This window comes from Erinaceus europaeus, chromosome 3 (assembly GCF_950295315.1).
Source record: "Erinaceus europaeus chromosome 3, mEriEur2.1, whole genome shotgun sequence".
In the NCBI taxonomy this organism is placed as follows: domain Eukaryota; kingdom Metazoa; phylum Chordata; class Mammalia; order Eulipotyphla; family Erinaceidae; genus Erinaceus; species Erinaceus europaeus.
This window is the reverse complement of record NC_080164.1, coordinates 95,857,815-95,877,919: the sequence shown is the minus strand read 5'-3', so window position 1 is coordinate 95,877,919 and position 20,105 is coordinate 95,857,815. Positions and strand designations below refer to the sequence as shown.

Sequence of the window (20,105 nt, the reverse complement as noted above, 5' to 3'; positions counted from 1 at the left end):
ATGGTGGGAGCAGAAGGTAGAAGATCTGGCTTCTGTAATTGCTTCTCTGCTAGACATGGGCATTGGCAAGTCAGTTCATACGCCCAACCACTCCCTCCCTTGCTTCCCTTCCTCCCTCAATCCCTTCCTTTCTTCCTTCCCTCCTTCCTTCGATTCCTTCTCTCACTCCCTCCTTTCTCTATCTTCTTTTTTCCTTCCTTCCTCCCTTCCTTCCTTCCTTCCTTTCTTCTTTCTCTCTTTTTAGGGGGTTAATGCTTTAAAGCTCAATCATTGACACATGCATACAATTTCATTATATAATAGGCCCCCAGAATTTTTTTCCTATCCAGCCACACTCTCCCTCCCCAGAGTCCTATGCTTTGGTGCAATACACCATATTTAATCCTTGTTTCACTTTGTGCTCTCCCTCCCTGTCCCTTTTATTAAGTCCTGCTAATAAGTGAGATCGTTTGGTATTTATCCTTCTCCTTTTGGCTTATCTCACTCAACATGTTGTCCTCAAATTTCATCCTAGAAGATGCAAAGGAGACAGTCTCATCATTTTTAACAGTTGAGTAGTATTCCATTATATATATATATATATATATATATATATATATATATATATATATATGGCACAAGGTTTTTGTTTTTTTTTTTTTGCCTCCGGTGTTATCTCTGGGGCTCAGTGCCTGCACTATGAATCCCCTGCTCCTGGAGGTCATTTCCCCCATTTTGTTGCCTTTGTTGTTATTGCTGTTGGACAGGACAGAGAGAAATCAAGGGAGGAGGGAAAGAGAGCGGGATTAGGGTAGAGAGTAGCTCCCAAACCTGAAGCAAGTATAAGTAAAACTAACTGTTCATTCCATCAGTGTAATCCAAGGCCCATATAAATTTACATTTAGCACAGGAACCTATGTAACCCCTGTGTTCCCTGTCAGTCTCTGCTTGCACTACGTGGTCATATCTGGGAACATTGCTGACTCAGCCATTGCTGTTCTACCATGAGGGCAAGGTCCTGGAGAAGGTAACAAGAGGGCTTATGATGATATTCCTGATGGAGATGACCAGTGATGGTGGAGAGAGGTATCTATTAGAGGTCTAGGCCCAGAAGATAGGGTGGCTTGGTATTGACCAAAAAGATCATAATTAAGTGAGGCAGTCTCTTGCCCTTATCCAGCTATTGTAGTCCTTTGTTTATCTGATGAGCTTAGACTTTCTTGTAGTTGTTAAATCATTGAGTATCCAAACTGGTATTAGGTTTATGGGGTCTGGCCTTATGTTGTGGAGGAAATAGACCTAGGGTTTTAGTGTGTTCTATGGTAACCTCATGTTTTACTGCAGTTACTTGTTTCATGATTCTAATAAAGGTTGTTGTAAGAATAATTGCCCTTTAGTTGATATATATATATATATATATATATATATATAATATATATAATATAATACATATATACTTCCTAGTGTATCTTTTGGCTAGTTATATGCTGTATTTCTTATGAAAATTATCAAGGGAGTGACAATAATGCTGGTGCTGTCAGAAGAGAATAGGAGATAAATCTTTTGTGTAGTTAGTTGAGTAGACAGAGTGGGAGAAGTCTTTAGGGGGATATGTGACAAGGGCAACTAGGCCTAAGCAGTAAATATTTGATTAGACAGTTTATGGTATCTTCTTTAGGTCTTTCTGTTTGCTCTCTGAGATTATTTGGTCTAACTAATCACAGTGGACTATTAAGCACTTTTACTTTGCGGAATAAATTGCTCGTAACTTGTGGATACATGTATACGTGTACCAGTCCCCTAGGCCCTAGCCTATATCAGTTCTCTAACTTTGTTAGAGAGTGCTCCATTTGAAATGCAACTAGGCAGTCCCATATGTTAGGAAAGGCCTCACTAGATTATTGCAGTTGGAAGGTTGACATCTCCAGTTTGGAGTCTCTGGATACAATCAGAAGTGAAGAGGCTATAGCAGCATAATGTGGCCTGGTGGTACTGGTTGCATTGATTTAGTTGAGATCAGCAGAGGCAGTATAACAAGGTAAGGGATCAAGAGGAAAGGCGTCAAGACATACATCTTGAGGCATCAAAGTCCTAGTGGTTCCAGGACTGGAAGAAATATAGATTTTGAAGAGAATGTGGAAGGTTCCTTGCAGTCTTGGAGTTTAAGAAAGCAACAGATAATTATTATTATAACAAAATTACTTGGGAGCAGGTTTACATTGAAAATCCTGTGGTTAGGATTTACCATATCATATTTGACCTTATCATGATTTATATCACTTAATGCTACCTACAAATAATTATATCTCAGATAGTGACAGGACCAATTGATTCTCTGTTATCTGGTTGAACATTGTAGGTAACTTAGTATCTGAAAAAAAAAGTTATTTTTAGCAGTGCTTTAACAATGTAAGCCCAGTATCAGAATTCAATCAGTTTACAAGTTTGAAACATTAAGTGCTTAGATGTAAGTGAATATATACTCAGACTGAAATCATAACTTCTAGAATCCCTAAGTATGTCTAGAGTTTATAGAAGTGAAATATATTCCATTTTTTTATTTTTACAACCATTACTTTAATGTTTTATTCTTACAACCATTATTCATTTAAGAGGATATAATACTTTCCTAAACTAATGTATTAGCCTCTGCTCTCTGATGTTCCTTACTTTATCCTTCCAGTTTATGTATTCTAGAGGTACAAAACTTAGATTTCAGGGATTGGAACTGTTTCAGGCTACTTCTGTCCCTTACTTACTGCATGACTTAGGCAGGTTGCTGTTTCTTCATTTGTAAAATAATGATCATAAGCTTGTCTACTGCTGAGTTGCTGGGGGACTAAGTGAGCTAATCAGTGTGATGTGCTCAGCAGTAGACTGTTAATACATGGCAGGTGCTCACTTTCTGGCTTCCACAAAGTTATTTTGCTTCACAAAGTTACCTGACATCTACCCCCATATTCAGCCAGACTCTGCCCTTCCCCTGCTTAACACGTCACCTATAGAATAATGTTCACACTTCTTAATGTGGCAGGCAAGATCTTCATGCTCTTTAGCTGTCAGTTCCTCATTCTATGCCTACTGTTTGGTAATACCAAAGTGTGCAGTTTCTTTGTTAATCTTTATTCCAGTTTCTCTGTATTTGCTTCCTACTGTGCTTGGTGCTGGATTTTCTCCTCGCCCTCTCTTAGTTCATTCCTACTTCTCCAGTTACTACTTCCTCCAGAAATTGTACTTTAGTATTTATCTGCTCCTACCCACTTTACCATTGGATTGGCTATATTCCTTCTGTAGTATGATTGCTCTTTAAGTACATGTCAGTCATATGTAGTTAAAAGTTGCATTAAGATATCCAATTTGCATTGGGAGGCACTTTTTTTTTTTCAAACCACGTGAGATTTTTATTTTCAGAACTTCAGTGATCCAAGTTTAAAATGTACATCTTTAACTTTTCATCTTTACTGAAAGTTTGAACATTTTTTAACTGAAAGGGGTCAGAAAATGGTTGTCTTTGTAATTAAGACCACACAACCCAAAGCTCTCGAGAGCAAAATCAAAAAACAAAACAAGTACAGCCTCCACAACAATAAAACCCAAGATTATTATTATTTTTTTAAACTTTTTTGCCTTCAGGGTGGGGCTCAGTGTCAGTGCTATGAGCCCACAGCTCCTGGTGGCCATTTTCTTTTTCATTTCATTGGACAGGACAAAGAGAAATTGAGAGGGGAGGGGAGATAGAGAGGGAGAGAGACAGAGAGACACCTACAGACCTGCTTCCCCACTTCCCCGATTGTGAAGCGACCCCCCATCCCCGCAGGTGGGGAGCCGGGGGCTTGAACCGGGATCCTTGTGCGGGTCCTTGCGCTTAGTACTGTGTGTGCTTAACCCACTGCGCTACTGCCCAGCTCCCCAGATCCCAGACTATTCAGAAAGTTTCCATGTGAATGTAAAAAAGACAGTAGCTTGTCGAGGGCAGCAGTTGAAGTATCCCCTTTAATTTGATTTTGCCAGACCAAACTGAGTCACCAAATTCACTAATTTGCCACAGACATGGGCCCTTATCACAAAGGAATGCACCTCCTTTTGGGGCAGCCTGCGGGGAGGCACTTTTTATTAATCTTTGTCTAGTAAAGAATATGTCGATGATCAAGCCAGGTACTGTTGTCTGAGATAGAAGAGAAAAAAAGCAAAGACACCCAGTAGTAGTAGGTGTAGGCAAGTCAATACAGGACCATTGAAAAAAAATGGTGCAGGGGGAGTTGGGCGGTAGCACAGCAGGTTAAGTGCAGGTGGCGCCAAGTGCAGGGACCGGCGTAAGGATCCCAGTTCGAGCCCCCAGCTCCTCACTTACAGGGGAGTCGCTTCACAAGGCGGTGAAGCAGGTCTACAGGTGTCTCTCTTTCTCTCCCCCTTTCTGTCTTCCCCTCCTTTCTCCATTTCTCTCTGTCCTATCCAACAACGATGACATCAGTAACAACAATTACAATAAAACAACAAGGGCAACAAGAGGGAATAAATAAATAAATTTAAAAAAAGGTGCAGGGACACACACATACACACTCTCTCTCTGTCTCTCTCTCTCTGTCTGACTGTCTTACAGGATCAGCCCATATCAGTGATCTTGGAAGAACCACTGAAGTTTCCAGTAGAAGAAATTGACGCACAGAACTCTGGTGGTGATAACCATATAGAATTATACCCCTGTGGGGGCCAGGCAGTATCATACTGGATTGAGTGCACATGGCACAAAACATAAGGACTGGCCTAAGGATCCCTATTCCAGCCCCTGGCTCCCCACCTGCAGGGGTGTTACTTCACAGGCAGTGAAGCAGGTCTGTAGGTGTCTGTCTTTCTTTACCCCTCTGTCGTCTTCTCCTCTCTCAATTTCTCTCTGTCCTACCCAAACAACAACAATAACAAGGGCAACAAAATAGAAAAAACAGCCTCCAGGATCAGTGGATTCATAGTGCAGGCACAGCCCCAGTGATAACCCTGGAGGAAAAAATATTATACTCCTGCTATCTTATAATTTTGTAAAACAATATGAAATCACTAGTGAGAAAAAAGAATATATCCATGTTCTCATATCTATATCTATCTATGATATACTTTTTTATTAAAAATTAATTTATTTTAAATATTTATTTTATGAATGAGAGACAGAAATGGAGAGAGAGAGGGAGAGTAGGTCACTCTTCTGACATAAATGTTGTTCGGGGTCCAGCTTATGCCTTATGCTTGTAAGTCTTGCACTCTGTTGTGGAGTCACCATCCTGACCACTGAATGAAAGCTTTTAAAGAACAGGATTTGTGGCTAGTTGATTAGAGTAAGTAGTTCCCAACTCTGGTTAAATGTTAGAACAATCATTAAAAAAGATGTCCGGGCAGCCAGGGAAGTACATCAGCAGGCAGAGCATAGGGCACATATTGTGAGGCCCTGACTTCAGTCTGTGACTCTGTATGTATTGAAATGAATGATGCTCTGGTTCCCCCAAACCCTTAAATCTTTATAAAAGGTGTTCAGGCACATTCTATATGATTTAAATCTGGAATGGGGTCCACTCATTAGTCTTGAGACCTTTCTGAAGTGCTAATTATATGTAAGAATATCATACATTAGAAAGGATAGAAACACAAGGTGTTGGCAAGAATATGGGGGGAAAAGAAACCCTTTTACATGGCTAGTGGGAATGCAAATTGGTCCAAACCTTGTGGAAAGCAGTCTAGAGACTTTGTAGAACTCTAAAAATGTGGATTTACCTTATGATCCAGCAGTTCCACTTAGAAAGATATTTCTGATGAACACATAGACACGTATCTGAAAGAGATCTATGTTCATAGCAGCACAGTTTGTAGTGATCCAAACTTGGAAACAACCCAGATATCTCATGACAGCTGAGTGTCTAACAAAGCTTTGTTAAATATAAACAACTTAGCTGTTAAAAATGACAGTCACCTGTGTCTCATCTTGGATAGATCTTGAAGGAATCATGACATGTGAGATAAGCCAAGAAGAGGATAAATACCAGATGATCTCACTTGTAGGTGAAACTTAAGAGACAAGGACATGAAGGGATAACACAAAGTAAAATTTGCTCTGAATGTGGTGTATTGCACGAAAGCAAAGGACTCTGGGAAAGTAGGTCGAGGTGCTTTTGGGATCCTGGTGCAGGATGGTGGAAAAGGACCCAAGTTGGAGATGTGAGTGTTTTATAAACATCTATCACAGGGAGATGAGAAATCGTACCCATGTGTTAACAACTGGATTGGAAACCATTAACAACCACTCGCCTTATAAAAAGATATGTGATATTTTCATTTATAGGAAAAATCGTTTAACAAGGCACCTTTTTGTATTTGTAAGATATATAGAGGAATGTTTTCATGTTCTATAGGAGGAGAATGACAATAACTGTATATCAGGAAATATGCAAATCATCATTGTGACTATTTATGGAAGATGGCATAGTTTAAGCTTCTGTTAAGAATCAAAGCTTTTACCCACTGTTATGGTTATAGGCAGCTGCATTTCACGTCTTTTTGACTGAAAACAGTATGTTAATAGCGTAGAGTTTCTTGTCCTATACTTATCCCTACATTTGCATGTGAAGTTAAGCTATTAGCAGCTTAAATAAAAATTAGATGAAAGCTTAAATAAAAATTATTGGAACCTGTATTTGGCAAACACAGATTTATCTTGAACCATCTAAATACTTTTGCTTATTGTATCATCTAGTCACAGAAGTTCTACACTGTTGAGATCTTGATGAAGCTGAAAACCTTGGAAATCACTGAGCTGATTTGTTTTAGAGCGGAGAAAAAAAATGAAGCCACATCTCTATCAGATAATGTCATCTCTGCTAGAATTTTTGGCATCTCCTTACATTTGGCTGTAATTCATACAAGGAGCAGCAGTGACTTTCTTTTGCACAGTCTGAAAATACGTGTTTTTTTTTTTTTTTGGAAACCAACATCTAGATTTAGTCAATATTTTCACATTGACACCATGAAAGAATTTCTGTGTTGTGAGCCTCTTTTTTGAAACTGGAAACTGACATTGTGATAGTGAACTTTTTTTTTTTTGACTTAGCAAAGTTTGGTACACTATAGTGATGGAATTCCTAAGATGCACATCAATGTCTAGTTCTGCTGCTTCGGTAAAGAAAGTATGTCTGTTTCAGCGTATTGTACGCATCAGTGCTAAGACACAGTCAATAATTTTTTTGAAAAGTCTCATTTTATCTTACAATCTTATTAATCATTGTTAAATTGCTAATAAAAAAATTAAAAATAGGGGGTTTGGCACACCAGTTTAAGTGCACATAATGTGAAGCACAGTGACTGCTCAAGGATCCTAGTTTGAGCCCCTGGCACTCCACCTGCAGGGGGATCACTTCATAAGCGGTGAAGCAGTTCTGCAGGTGTCTATCTTTTTCTCCCCCTTTCTTGTTTTTCCCTTCCTCTCTCAATTTCTCTGTGTCCTATCCAACAACAGCAACAGCAACAGGAGCAGCAGCAACAATAATAACAACAATGGAAAAAATAAGGCTGCCAGGAGCAGTGAATTTGTAGTACAGGCACTGAGCCCAGCAATAATCCTGGAGGCAAATAAAAATAAATAAAATTGAAAAAAAGTCTTAATGGTTTGGCTGCTGTGAAACTCAAGTAGATTAGAGTGAAAATTTTGGATTAGTGTCTTTTCTAAGACACTTGTCAAAAATGAGGAAATGTTAAATTATTCTTCATGCAGAATTTTTTTTTTCCAAAGGGCAGCTCTTGAAGTCAGTGAGCTTTGGAGATACTTACGATTTTTTAAAATTTTTGCCTCATGATATGATTTTTGAGTGAGAATGAAACTGCTTTTATAATATTATGAGCAGGAGTACCTCAGTGATCTAAGTAAGGTAGCCATGCCAAAGTCTTAAGTATGCTCTTTGTCTTGAATTAGCTTAAATTCAGTGTTCCATCCACTGTGCCACAACTTCCTATGTAACAAAACTAATTTTGTCAACTTACTCCACTCTAGGGTTGAAGGTATCACTGACATAAGTAAAATAAGCTAATGCTGCCTGAACTAGAAGAGTCTCAGGGTCTTCTGTATTTTCTTGTGAGCTTATGTTCATTTGTCTTACAAATACCTCAGGAAGTTCTGATCCATTTCAAAAAGAGATCATGTGACCTAAGGTTTTCAGCATTTGTTGCTGTGCAATGGAAAGTCAATTCCACTATGTGATTTATACCTAGGAATAACCTTACTATAATTAAAAAAAATCAGATTTATTGACATAGAATGTATAGATAATTTTTATCATTTTTATGTGTATAGTTGTTAGGTATAAGGTATGAATTTTCACCAAGCATCTGTAGTAGTTTAACCAGTAATATATGCAGTAATCATTTAAATGATCACAACTGTAATAGGGAACATTTTTGTCATTACACAGAGGTTCTAAATGTACCTTTCCAATCCCTGCTTTCTACTTTCCATACTGGGCTGACTCACTGATCTATTTTTCTTTTAGTATAAGCTTGTCTTTTACAGATGTTGGAAGAAATGGAATCATTCAGTATGTAAATACCAGTATATTTTCTTGTAGCATAACTTACTTAATGTCTAGATAGACATTTAGGTTCTTTCCAGTCTTTGGCATTTGTGAGTTAAGCCCCTAAAAAATTCATGTGTGAACTTGTTTTAGTGTGGCGGCTGGGCGATGGCACACCCAGTAGAGTGCACATGTTAATTGTGTATTTGGATTTCCTTATGAATAAGAAGTGAAATTTATAGGTCATATGATAAATATATGCCCACAAAATTTATCGAGTTCATTTTAAAAATGAGCATATTGCTATCAGAAATGTATGGGCAAATTTTGCATTTCTTCTAGAATTTGTAAGATTTATAAAGTTGTTTCACATTCTTGTATTTTTTTGAAGAGGAGAATTTTGTGATTATGATGAATTTAAATTGATTATATTTCCTTTTATTATGCTTTATATAAACAAAAGTTGCTAAGCTCTTTATACTTCTAAGTTTTTTAGAAGTTACTTTTAGGGATACAATCCATTTTGGGTTGATTTTTTATATGATGCAAGATTAGAGTTTAAGTTTTTTTTTTTTGCAATGCTACAGCCTGGCCATGTGTTCACTGCTCTTTAGTTTTCCATTCTTTTTACTTCAGATGAAGACAAAGAGAGTGAGGCAGAGATGTTAGCAACAGAATTTCCCTCAGTGCCATGGCACTGAGGTCTTGAACCCAGGTTATACATATGATAAGGAACATACCTTGCTGGGTAAGCTATCCCTGAGACCCTAGGCTGAATTTTTTGACATGGATATTCAGTTACTTTACCATCACTTCTTGAAAGTATTATCCATCTCCATTGAGTTACCTTGAGTCCTCACTTTAACAACATTTATCATATGTGTGTTGGTTTCACTCTGTTTTGTTAATTCATATGTCTATCTTTCATTAGTACCATATTGTCTTGATTATAGTACCTTTTTTCAAAAGCCTAGACATCAGAGAGTGAATTAAGATGTTCTCAAGATTGTTTGGCTATTCCCAAATTCATTTGCATCCCCATATAAATGTTAGAATAAGCTGGTATTTTTTTAATCAAAAATGCTGTTGGAATTCTGATTTGGGTTGTGTTGAATCCATAGACTAACAAAGGGAGAGGTGATGTCTCATAATGAGTCTTGTAATTGACAGATACAATATGCTTTCTAGTTCTTTTAACATTTTTCCCTTTATTGGAGGATTAATGTTTTACAGTCACCAGTAAATATAATAGTTTGTACATATATAACATTTATGCTTTCTATTTAAGTTGATTTTTCTCATTAGAGTTTTATAATTCTTCAGTATACATATACATATATATATACATATATATGTGTATATATATATATATATATATATATATATATATTGCACAGCTTTTTATTTATTAGACAACCAAAGTGTCACTCTGGCACCTGTGACAGAACTTAAATGATAGAACACTGGATGGAACACAAGACCTCATGCTTGAGAGCCCAATGCCATATCCACTGTGCTACTACAGTGTCCTGGGCTGCAGGGAGGTTGTGGGGATGTGGTGGAGCCTGGCAGGGCTTGACCTGCGAGGTGAGTTCACCTGGTAAGTCTCTCTCTACTGAGGGGTTGAGCAAAAAAGGGGACACGTAAACCTCAACAGGTTCACAGCCATGTAAGTCTTCCCTTTCCCACAAAAACATCCTGCATCTTCTCGTGGGAGCTAGCATTCCTTAAGCCTGCTCCATCCTACATTCCCCGATACTATGGCCTATCTACATAATCAGTGTTTTGCTTGAAAGATCCCCACCCATTCCACTCCTTTGATCTATCTTCTTTCTACCCTCAAGGCCCTCCCTGCCTCTAGGGTATTTTTATTAATCCTACCAGTTAAAACTCTCACAACAGTTGCTAAGAAGTTCCTACCATTCCAGTCCCTTCCATTTTTCTCCGCCCCTTTCCTAACTATGTACAGTATTGTCAAGCCACTTTGGTTTCTGTCTCATCTCTTCCGTGTCCCGACCTGGAGGAAGGCAGGTGTGCAGATGAAGAGGCTGATGGCCATTGTGGTTGGAGCCATGTGACTTAACCAGGTGTGCTAGTGCCCGACTCTGGGGCGTTTGAATGAATAAAGATTTGTATTCCTTTGCCACCATGAGCTTAGTTCCTGGGTCATCTCTTCCTCTCGCAATGCTAGCCCAACACTGGGCTACTAATTATACCTTTTTTTGGGTTATATATTTTCTAAGTTTTATTTGGCTTGGGGTGCTTTCACAAACAGTGCTTAAAAATAGCACCATTTGTTCATGTTCTAACTTTCATTTGTGTTGTTTAAAAGTCCTTTTTCAAAGATAGGATTATTGAGAAGAAACAGTGAAAAATTTCATGTTTCTTCAAGTACATCACCATCCTATTTTCAAAAGAGATAGTGCCATTTCCCCCCCTGCCACCAGAACTCTGTAACTGTTTTTAATCACAAACTTGACAATTTGTCACTATTGGTTTTTTTTTTTTACTTTTTTCTATTATGGTAAAATCTAAATAATATAAAAATTTCCTAGTAGCAATTTCCACCCAGGTAGTTCAGTGACAGCAGGTGAGACTGTACATTATACAGCTTATGCAGAGTTGGTCTCTAGAATGTCTTCATTTTCCTGTTGAAACTCAGAACTCACTGAACACATCCAGCCCCTCTGCCAAACCCAATGTTTCATTTCTGCATTTGATTACTTTAGGCATGTCATATTAGTGGAATCAGATGGCATTTGTCTTTGTATATTGCTTTTCACTTAGCACAATGTATTAAATGTTCATATTGTAGAATGTGTCAGAATTCCTTTCCTCTTTAGGACTAAATAATTTTTCATTGTATGCATTACTACATTGTGCTTACCCATTTATCTATAAACATTTAGATTGCCTCTTGGAAGCTCTGGCTAGTGCTACTATAAATTTGGGTGTACAGATACTTTGAATTCCTGCTTTCAGTTATTTGGGGTCTGTATCCAAATGTGGAACTTGGATCATTTGACAATCCTGCTTTTACTTCTTCAAGGAGCTCTTTTGTATTGTTTTCCATAGTGCCTAAATGATTCTACATTCCTTCTAGTAGTGCATAAGGGTTCAGTTTTTCCATATCCTTGCCATTGATGATTTTTTTAAATTTAATGATTGCTATCCTAATGAATATGAAATATTGTGTTTTTTATTTGCACTTTCTAGTGATTCATGGTATTGAACATACTTTTCATATATTTATTTGCTACTTGGTTACTTCCTTTTAAATGAAGTAAGATTTCATTATAATATTTGAATTTGGGGTGTGCATCATTAAAAATTAAGGTATAGGGGGTCTGGCAGGAGCGCAGCGAGTTAAGTGCATGTGGTATGAAGTGCAGGGGCCAGTGTAAGGATCCCAGTTCAAGTCCCCGGTTCCCCACCTGCAGGAGGGTCGCTTCACAGGTGGTAAAGCTGGTCTGCAGGTGTCTATCTTTCTCTTCCCCTCTTTGTCTTCCCCTCCTCTCTCCATTTCTGTCTGTCCTATCCAACAACGACAACATCAATAATAACTACAACAGCAATAAAAAAATTAAGGTATGTAAGGACTGGGAGATAGCTTATCTGGTAGAATTCTACTTTACAATGTGCAAGGTCTTGGGTTCAAGTCTCATGCACTACTTGGGAGTACCATGTACCACAGGTATTGTGGTGTCTCTCCTTTTTCTATCTCTCTTCCTTGCTGTCTTTTGTTTTTTTTCCCCTTGCTATCTTAAAAAGAAAAATTCACTGGGAGTGAGTACAAGTACAGTGATGTTCTGGTGTGCCTAAATAAATAAATAAAATGAAAGTATATATAATAAATTTACCACTGAAAGTCCAATTCTACCCTTTACTATATATAACTATCCCCCTTTTATCTTATTTTCTCCCTCTTGTAACAATTGTTCTTTTTTGGTTTTGTTCCACTGGAATTTCATTGCACTTGGCCAATTTTTTTATGTTGAGATAGAGAACAGTGAAATGTTGGGAGGCGGAGGGCAGACACTCCAGAATCAAAGTTTCCCCAAAGGTGTGTGTGTGTGTGTGGGGGGGGCAAGGTTAAAGCCTGGGTCACATGTAATTGTTCTTTCTTTCTTTCCTTCTTTCTTTCTTTCTTTCTTTTATTTATTTATTCCCTTTTGTTGCCCTTGTTGTTTTATTGTTGTAGTTGTTGTTGGATAGACAGAGAAATGGAGAGAGGAGGGGAAGACAGAGAGGAGGAGAGAAAGATAGGCACCTGCAGACCTGCTTCACCGCTTGTGAAGCGACTCCCCTGCAGGTGGAGGTAATTGTTCTTATGGCCTAAAAGTTTTTGGTTTTTTTTAAAAAAATTTTTAAAAGTATTTTATTTATTATTTTTGAGAGAGATGCAGAGAGAGAAAGACAGAGAGAAGTACCAGAGCACTGCTCAGCTCTGGTTTATGGTGGTGTAGGGGATTGAACCTGGGACTTTGGAACCTCAGGTATGAGAATCTCTTTGCATAATCATTATGCTATCTACCCCCACTCAAAAGGTTTTGGTTTTTAGCTCTTATGTTTTGGTCTCTGTTTTCATATGTGACCTTATTTCTGTGTAATGCCTTTGGCCCATTTTTTTTTAACTTATTATACTTGGAATAAAATGAGAAAGGTAAGAGAATGAGAGGAAAAACATCAAAGCACTTTTCCACCATCCATGTAGTCCCTCTGTTATTCCCATCTGTCACCAGGGACCAAATCCATGGCCTCATTGACAGATGTGTGTTCTACTCACTGAATTGTCAGTGACCCTGATTTTTGTAATGATTTGTTTAATTCATTAATCTTTGTTTATGATGTAAGGGTCAAACCTCACTGTTTTGCATGTGAATTACCTAATTTTCCAGCATTATTTGAAAAAAAAAAAGATTGCCTAATAGCAATAACCCTTCACTATTTATTTGGGAATGCCTTAGTTTGTTACTGATTTCTGAAGGACATTTTGCAGAGACAAACTCAAATATACTTCACATTATTGCCTTCTGCCTTCCAATTTTATAAGTGAGAAATTTCTAAGTAATCTTATTGATTACTCTTTGTATGAGATCGGTGGTTGTTCTCTAGAAAAATTTAAATATTTTAATTTCTATTTCTAAAATATTGTCTATAATATTTGCTTAAAGAGTTGCCTCATTTTTTCTCCTACTTTAAAGTCTAAGAATGTTGTCATTTTGTCTTCTAGTTCTGAAGTTCTCTCTTCTTCATGGTTAAGTCCACTTCCGTGACTTGCTGTTAGAGACTAGAATTCAAAATGTCCTTTCTACCCTAAAAAAGGTGGCGCTGAGCTTTGTATGTGAGTTGTGAGGGGGACAGGGAGGAGTTTTAAAGAAGCCATCAGAGTTACCACTGAGGTTTGGTGCCTGCACAGCTGTTCCCCATGACAATTTATTTCCTTTTATTCTGTCTGTAACACGATAGGATAGAGTGAAATTGGGGGGAGGGAGATATCTGCAGACATACTTCATTGCTTGTGAAGCTTCCCCCTTGAAGGTGTGGACTGAAGGCTTGAACTTGGGTCCTTATGCCTGGTAATGTGTGAGATCAACTGGGTGTGCTTCATGATGTTCCTTTAAAATTTTATTGGGGGGTTAATTTGTAACACATTTGTCTATATATGTGTATGGTTTCCCAGTTCTGTGTAACAGATGTCTGCTACATACTCTTGTTCCCTCCTCCATCAGGGATTTCAAATTCCCTCTTTGTCCAGACGTTCTTTTCCATCCTCTCCCGAGTCCCTTGCTTTGGTGCAGTGCTTCACCCCTAGTTCAAGTCTCATCCCTTAGTTTCCCTTTCTAACTCTGTCTCTCAAGATCCACTTATATGTGGAATCATCCTGTATTCATCCCTCTCTTCCTAACTCATCCCACTGTTTCTTCTGCTTCCAGCAAAGGTGAGGCAAATAATTGAGATTTTAGAATTTCTATTCTAGTGTCTAGGTCTTTGATAGTTGGCCTTGGTTCATCAACATTGGTCTTAATACTCTGTCCTTTCTGCTTTCTGCTTTTCCTTTTCCTGTGTGTTTGTTACTTTTGTTGTTTGAGTTTCTATTTCTTTCTTTTTCTTTTTCTTCTCTCTTTTTTTTTTTTTTTTTGCTTCCAGGGTTATTGCTGGGGCTCAGTGCCTGCACCATGAATCCACTACTCCTAGAGGCTATTTTTTTTCCTTTTTGTTACTCTTGTTGTTTTATCGTTGTGGTTATTATTGTTGTTGGATAGGACAGAGAGAAATGGAGAGAGGAGGAGAAGACGGGGAGAGAAAGACATGGGCAGACCTGGTTAAGCATCTCCCTTGTAGGTGGGGAGCAGGGAGTGGGTAGGGGGGCTCCTACCAGGATCCTTAAACGCTGGTCCTTGTGCTTCTGGCCACATGCGCTTAACCCACTGCTCTACTGCCCAATCCCCAAGTTTCCATTTATTCTACCACAGATGACCTCATTTGGACTTTGGGTTTCTTTACTTCATTTCTTGTAGGACTTTTTTCCAGTAATTCTTGTAAGACTGAGTTGTTGGTGGTGAATTCCTTCAGTTTCAGTATGTTTGGGAAGCTTTTGATTTCTCTTTTATACTTGAAGGATAGTTTGGCAGGATAAGAGTACCCATGGTTAATAATTCTCTGTTATTCTCATGTGGCTGCTTGGTGCTGGATTTTCACTTCTTCTAGCGTTTGCCCTTCTTCCGTAGCCAGTCAACAGCATCAGGTTGAGCCTGATGTAAAGTTTCGAGACCTCCTTTGAATCTGGAGAGGTGGCAGTCGCTGACTATGTGGGTCATAGTCTGTCTGTAGCCGCAGGGGCAGTTCGGGTCGTCTCTGGCTCCCCAGCGGTGGAACATAGCGGCGCACCGGCCATGGCCTGTTCAATAGTGATTGAGGAGGGCCTAATCATAACGTGCTAGGTCAAAGCCGGGTTGACGCTTGCAGGGGTCTGTGATGAGGTGTTTGTTCTTTACCTCAGCTGACTGCCAACTCTGTTTCCAAGAGTCTGGAACAGAGAAGTTCAGTGTAGGCGTAGGAGACCAGATTGGATGACGAGACATCAAGCGTTGAACAGGGTGGACGAAGATATCCGCATATACTGGCAGGTCCAGTCGAGTGTAGATGTGGGAAATGAACTTAGATGATGCCGCATCTCGACGAATATCTGGCGGGGCGATGTTGCTAAGAACTGGCAGCCATGGAACCGGGGTGGAACGGATGGTTCCAGAAATTATCCTCATGGGACACACCTTACTAGGGAAAGAGAGAGGCAGACTGGGAGTATGGACCGACCAGTCAACGCCCATGTTCAGCGGGGAAGCAATTACAGAAGCCAGACCCTCTACCTTCTGCAACCCTCAACGACCCTGGGTCCATGCTCCCAGAGGGCTAGAGAATGGGAAGGCTATCATGGGAGAGGGTGGGTTATGGGGATTGGGTGGTGGGAATTGTGTGGAGTTGTACCCCTCCTACCTTATGCTTTTGTTCACTAATCCTTTCTTAAATTAAAAATTTAAATAAAAAAAAATTATCCTCATGGAAGAATATAGTTTGGAATCGATTTTCACTTCAATATACGTCTTTATGTGCTTTTCCCTAACAGCTGGTATAGCTCTGGATTTAAGCTGCCTCTGTCCCATGATGCTCTTCCTCACCCCTTTCCCTATAACTGTTTACATACACCTGGCCCTCAGCAAGTTTCCCCAAATTTTGTAGGATGTGATATGAGGTTCAGGGTGTTTTTTAATTTTAATTTTTTTACTGTTTTATCTGAATTTTCCCTTAGGTGTTGTTACTCCTTGGCCATGTCCCCCCAAACTGGTATGATATTCCTTTACCAGAAATCCCAGTTGTTCTCTCATGAAATTTGTTGAGATATTTTGTTGTAATATTTGCTTTTTGGGAGAGAGACAACTTCTTGAGACCAGATAGCCATATTTCTGCCCTGCGTGTCATCTGTGAAATTTTAAAAAAATCATTAATAGATACTCATTTTTTAGTGCTTCTTCAGCTCCTATTATAACATGATTTCTCATATTACATCTTGATCCATTGAAGTTCATCAATTCTTTCCCCCCCAAACTTAAATTTTTTATTGTGGCAGTCTCTTCTCAATTTTAGCTGGCTGCTTCATGGTGGGACTTTATTCCCAAGGTGGGTTTCTCTTTCTTTACTTAGAGACTATATTTTTGTGTTGCCGTGGAAATGGTACACTCAGGTTTTAGAACATTTTTTTCCCCTGTGTAAATTGTTCCCAGTTTTGGTTTGATTTAGCCATGTTCACTGAAGAAGGTAGACCCAGATTGTCCTCACTGGGTAGTTTATACAGTTTCTGTTTATTCATGTTGGTTGATAGTATTGTCCACATTCCTACTGAATGCTACATTCTTACTGAATTTCAGTGTATTTATTATGTTGATTACTGAGGAATGTTCAATTTTTAAGCTGTAATTGTGGATTTAAATTGTTCTTTTCTTGGTTGTTCAGTTTTGACTCATAATATTTTGTGTTTTATTTATTTCTCTTAAAACATTTACATTTTAAAAAAATACATAATTGAGATGCTGTTCTTTATACTTTACTAAATTCAGGTCTAAAGTCAAATGAAATGACTAAAAATAATAGGTATTAGTATTAATACTTTAAGATGGTATATAGAAAACTGATAAATATTGTCTGAAAGCAATGTTTTCATTTCATTTTATAGTGTCGTAATGAGTACTGGAACCTCACCTCTCCAGAATCTATCAAGGGAAAGATAGAGACAGATTAGGGGTATGGATCAACCAGCCAATGTCCCTATTCAGCAGAGAAGCAATTAAAACAGCCAGAACTATTTTTTTCTGTACCTCAGAAAAGAATTTTGGTCCATACTCCCAGAGGGAGCAATGCTAGGGGAACCATTGGGAACTGGAACATTTATGATTGGGAACCTTTGTTGTTGACCCATCACTGAGAGGGAAGAGAATCTGAGGAAGTCAGGTACTGTTTCTCTTATCTGAGAGGGGAGTGGAAAAATGAAGGTCAACAGGAAGGCAGGGCTTTAGTATTGAATAAAAATGGACATCAGCTTCTACAAGGGGTCATCCATCTTTCCTCAGATGGCCCATGTGCTTCTTTAGTGTGTGTCTTTTCTTCTTCCTGATTAAAAGTTTAAAATGGGGCAGGGAATCCCCACGAGGACTACTTAGATGAGTTAAAGAAAAAAAAAAACACCATTAACAGTGGAATTAAAATTTCTAATTTGAGTTTTCTAAATAAAAAAAAGTCATGGGACATATATTCAATGGAATACTTCTCAGCAGTTTAAAAGTCATGTTACCTTTGGGACTAAATGAATGCGACTGGCAGTGGTTATGCTTAAGTAAAGTAAGAAAGAAAGTGAAGGACAACTACAGGATGATTTCACTCTTAAGTGGAACACAGAGAATTGAAGCATATGAATTTGGAAAAAAAATATACATATAGTCAAACCATATTTATGACCTTGGGAAATGTATGGTGGTTACTGTTGGGAGTGAGGTCACAGAACTTTGGTGGTAGGAGTGCTGTGGAATTATACCCCTATTAACTTATAATCTTATAAATCACTAATAAAATATATAATACAAAGATATAGTGACTTTATTTATAGTTGAAAAAAATCTGTTTCGCGTTACATAGAAATGCTAGGAGTGGTCCAAATTAGGAGGGAACACGTTATAGGGAAGAACTTTAAAAAAAAAAAAAAAAAAAAACCAGAGCACTGATCAGCTCTGGCTTATGGTGGTGTGGAAGATTGAACCTGGGACTTTGGAGCCTCAAGTCTGACAGGCTGTTGGCATAACCATTATGCTGTCTACCCCCACCCGGAAAGAAATGTCTTTAAAGTGAACAATTGTAAAAGGTGCATTTTAAGACCATGTGTGATTCAATGTTTTATATACCTTTTTTGACTTGAGTATCTTTACTGTGCTACTTTCTCTTTTCTAGAATTCTAATTCTCAGAGGGATTTAAACATTCAAGTAGCTGATGAAGATGATGATGTTAATGAAATAATTCAAATAGATGGAACCGGGGATACATCATACAATGATGAAATAGGAAGTGCAAAAGATATAGATGAGAATGAATTTCTTGGGACTGTTGATTCAGGAGTCCTGAAAGTACTTGAAGAAGAAGCTGATAGTATATCAAATGAAGATTCGACAGTCAACTGTAGCGATAATGAAGACCCTCAGGTAGACATTGTGGAAGAGGTAAGGATCTCTTTTAGTTGAGACTTTAATAAATGGATAACCTTGGCGCACTTAGATATACTTTACTTTAAATAGTGATTTAATGTGGATTTTCAAAATTTTGAGATAATAAACCCACACCATTCACACCACCAGAATTCTTTGTTCTCATCCCCCTCCAATGGAAACTGCAATAGTTCTCCCCAGATCACAGATATGGATTGATCATCCATCTATCTATCCATCCATCCATCATCCCATATTTATCTTATCTATATCACCTATCATCTATCTATCTATCTATCATCTATCTTATCATATATCTCCATATCTACCTACCTATATAGATATTTTTCCAATTTTTATTCACTTCTATGGTCTAACTTTCAATTTCTTTCTTTTTTAATTTATTTTTTATTTTATAAAATTATATGCCAACAGGGGTTTAAATCCACACCATTCCTACCTCCAGAGTTCTGAATCATCAGTCTCACCACTGCAAGCTACCACAGTTTCCCTAAGGTTGTAGACATGGGCCAACCATCATCTCTACAACTGTGTGTCTACATTTATACATAATTGTCCCCTTTGTCTTCCTGATTCAGTCCTCTCTTGCCCTCCAAGCCACTGATGACATTACTACCTCCATATGTCCCTCTTCTTTTCTTTCTCTCTCTCTGGGTGCTGATGGAGCTGCAGTTCAGAGACCTCTTATCTTTTTCCTATCCCTTCTCCTCTGCTGGGAGTATGAATGAAGGTTATTTTTAAAGAAGGTAGGAGTTCTGGCTTCTTTAATTGCTTCTTTGTTGGATGTGGGCATTGGCAGGTCGATCCATACCCTCAGCCTATTTCTGTCTTTCCCTAGTGGTCCAGAGCTCTGGCGAGATGAGACACACTGGTGAGGGGACACATTGGTGAGGTTGTCTGCCCAAAGAAGTCAGGATGGAATCATGGTAGCATGTGCAACTTGGTGTCTGGAAGGTGGTAGGACAAAAGCTGAGACAAAATGGTTAATGAACAGGAACCAAAAGATTGGAATAGAACAGATGAGATTAGGGATCTTAAAGTAGAAGAAAGCTAGGAAGTCCATTCTAAGTATGTTCCTGGGGCACAGACCTATGGTAGTTTGCTTGAGTTTGATAGCTCGCCTGAAGTTGTATAAGAATATTGTCTGAGAGAATGGTGTCAGAGTAGAGAAAGGGGATAGAAAGTTGAATTAGGGTAGTGAGTAGCTCCCATTCTTGGAAAAAGAAAATCTGTGAATAAAATTAACTTTTTACCTCCATCTACCTGACCCAGGGCCCATATATATATTTAGCACTAGAGCCTGTACAACCTCTA

The 20,105-nt window shown here is 38.4% G+C and overlaps 1 protein-coding gene across 2 annotated transcripts in view; it reads left to right on the top strand.

The window, feature by feature from the left end:
* GTF2A1L (general transcription factor IIA subunit 1 like) overlaps window positions 1–20,105 on the top strand; it is a 93,761-nt gene that overhangs the window by 27,812 nt on the left and 45,844 nt on the right. For both annotated transcript variants that reach the window (XM_060187701.1, XM_007531611.2), the window contains exon 7: window positions 18,519–18,785. In XM_060187701.1, coding sequence (XP_060043684.1) covers window positions 18,519–18,785 — 267 coding nt within the window. The remainder of the gene's footprint in view (window positions 1–18,518; window positions 18,786–20,105) is intronic.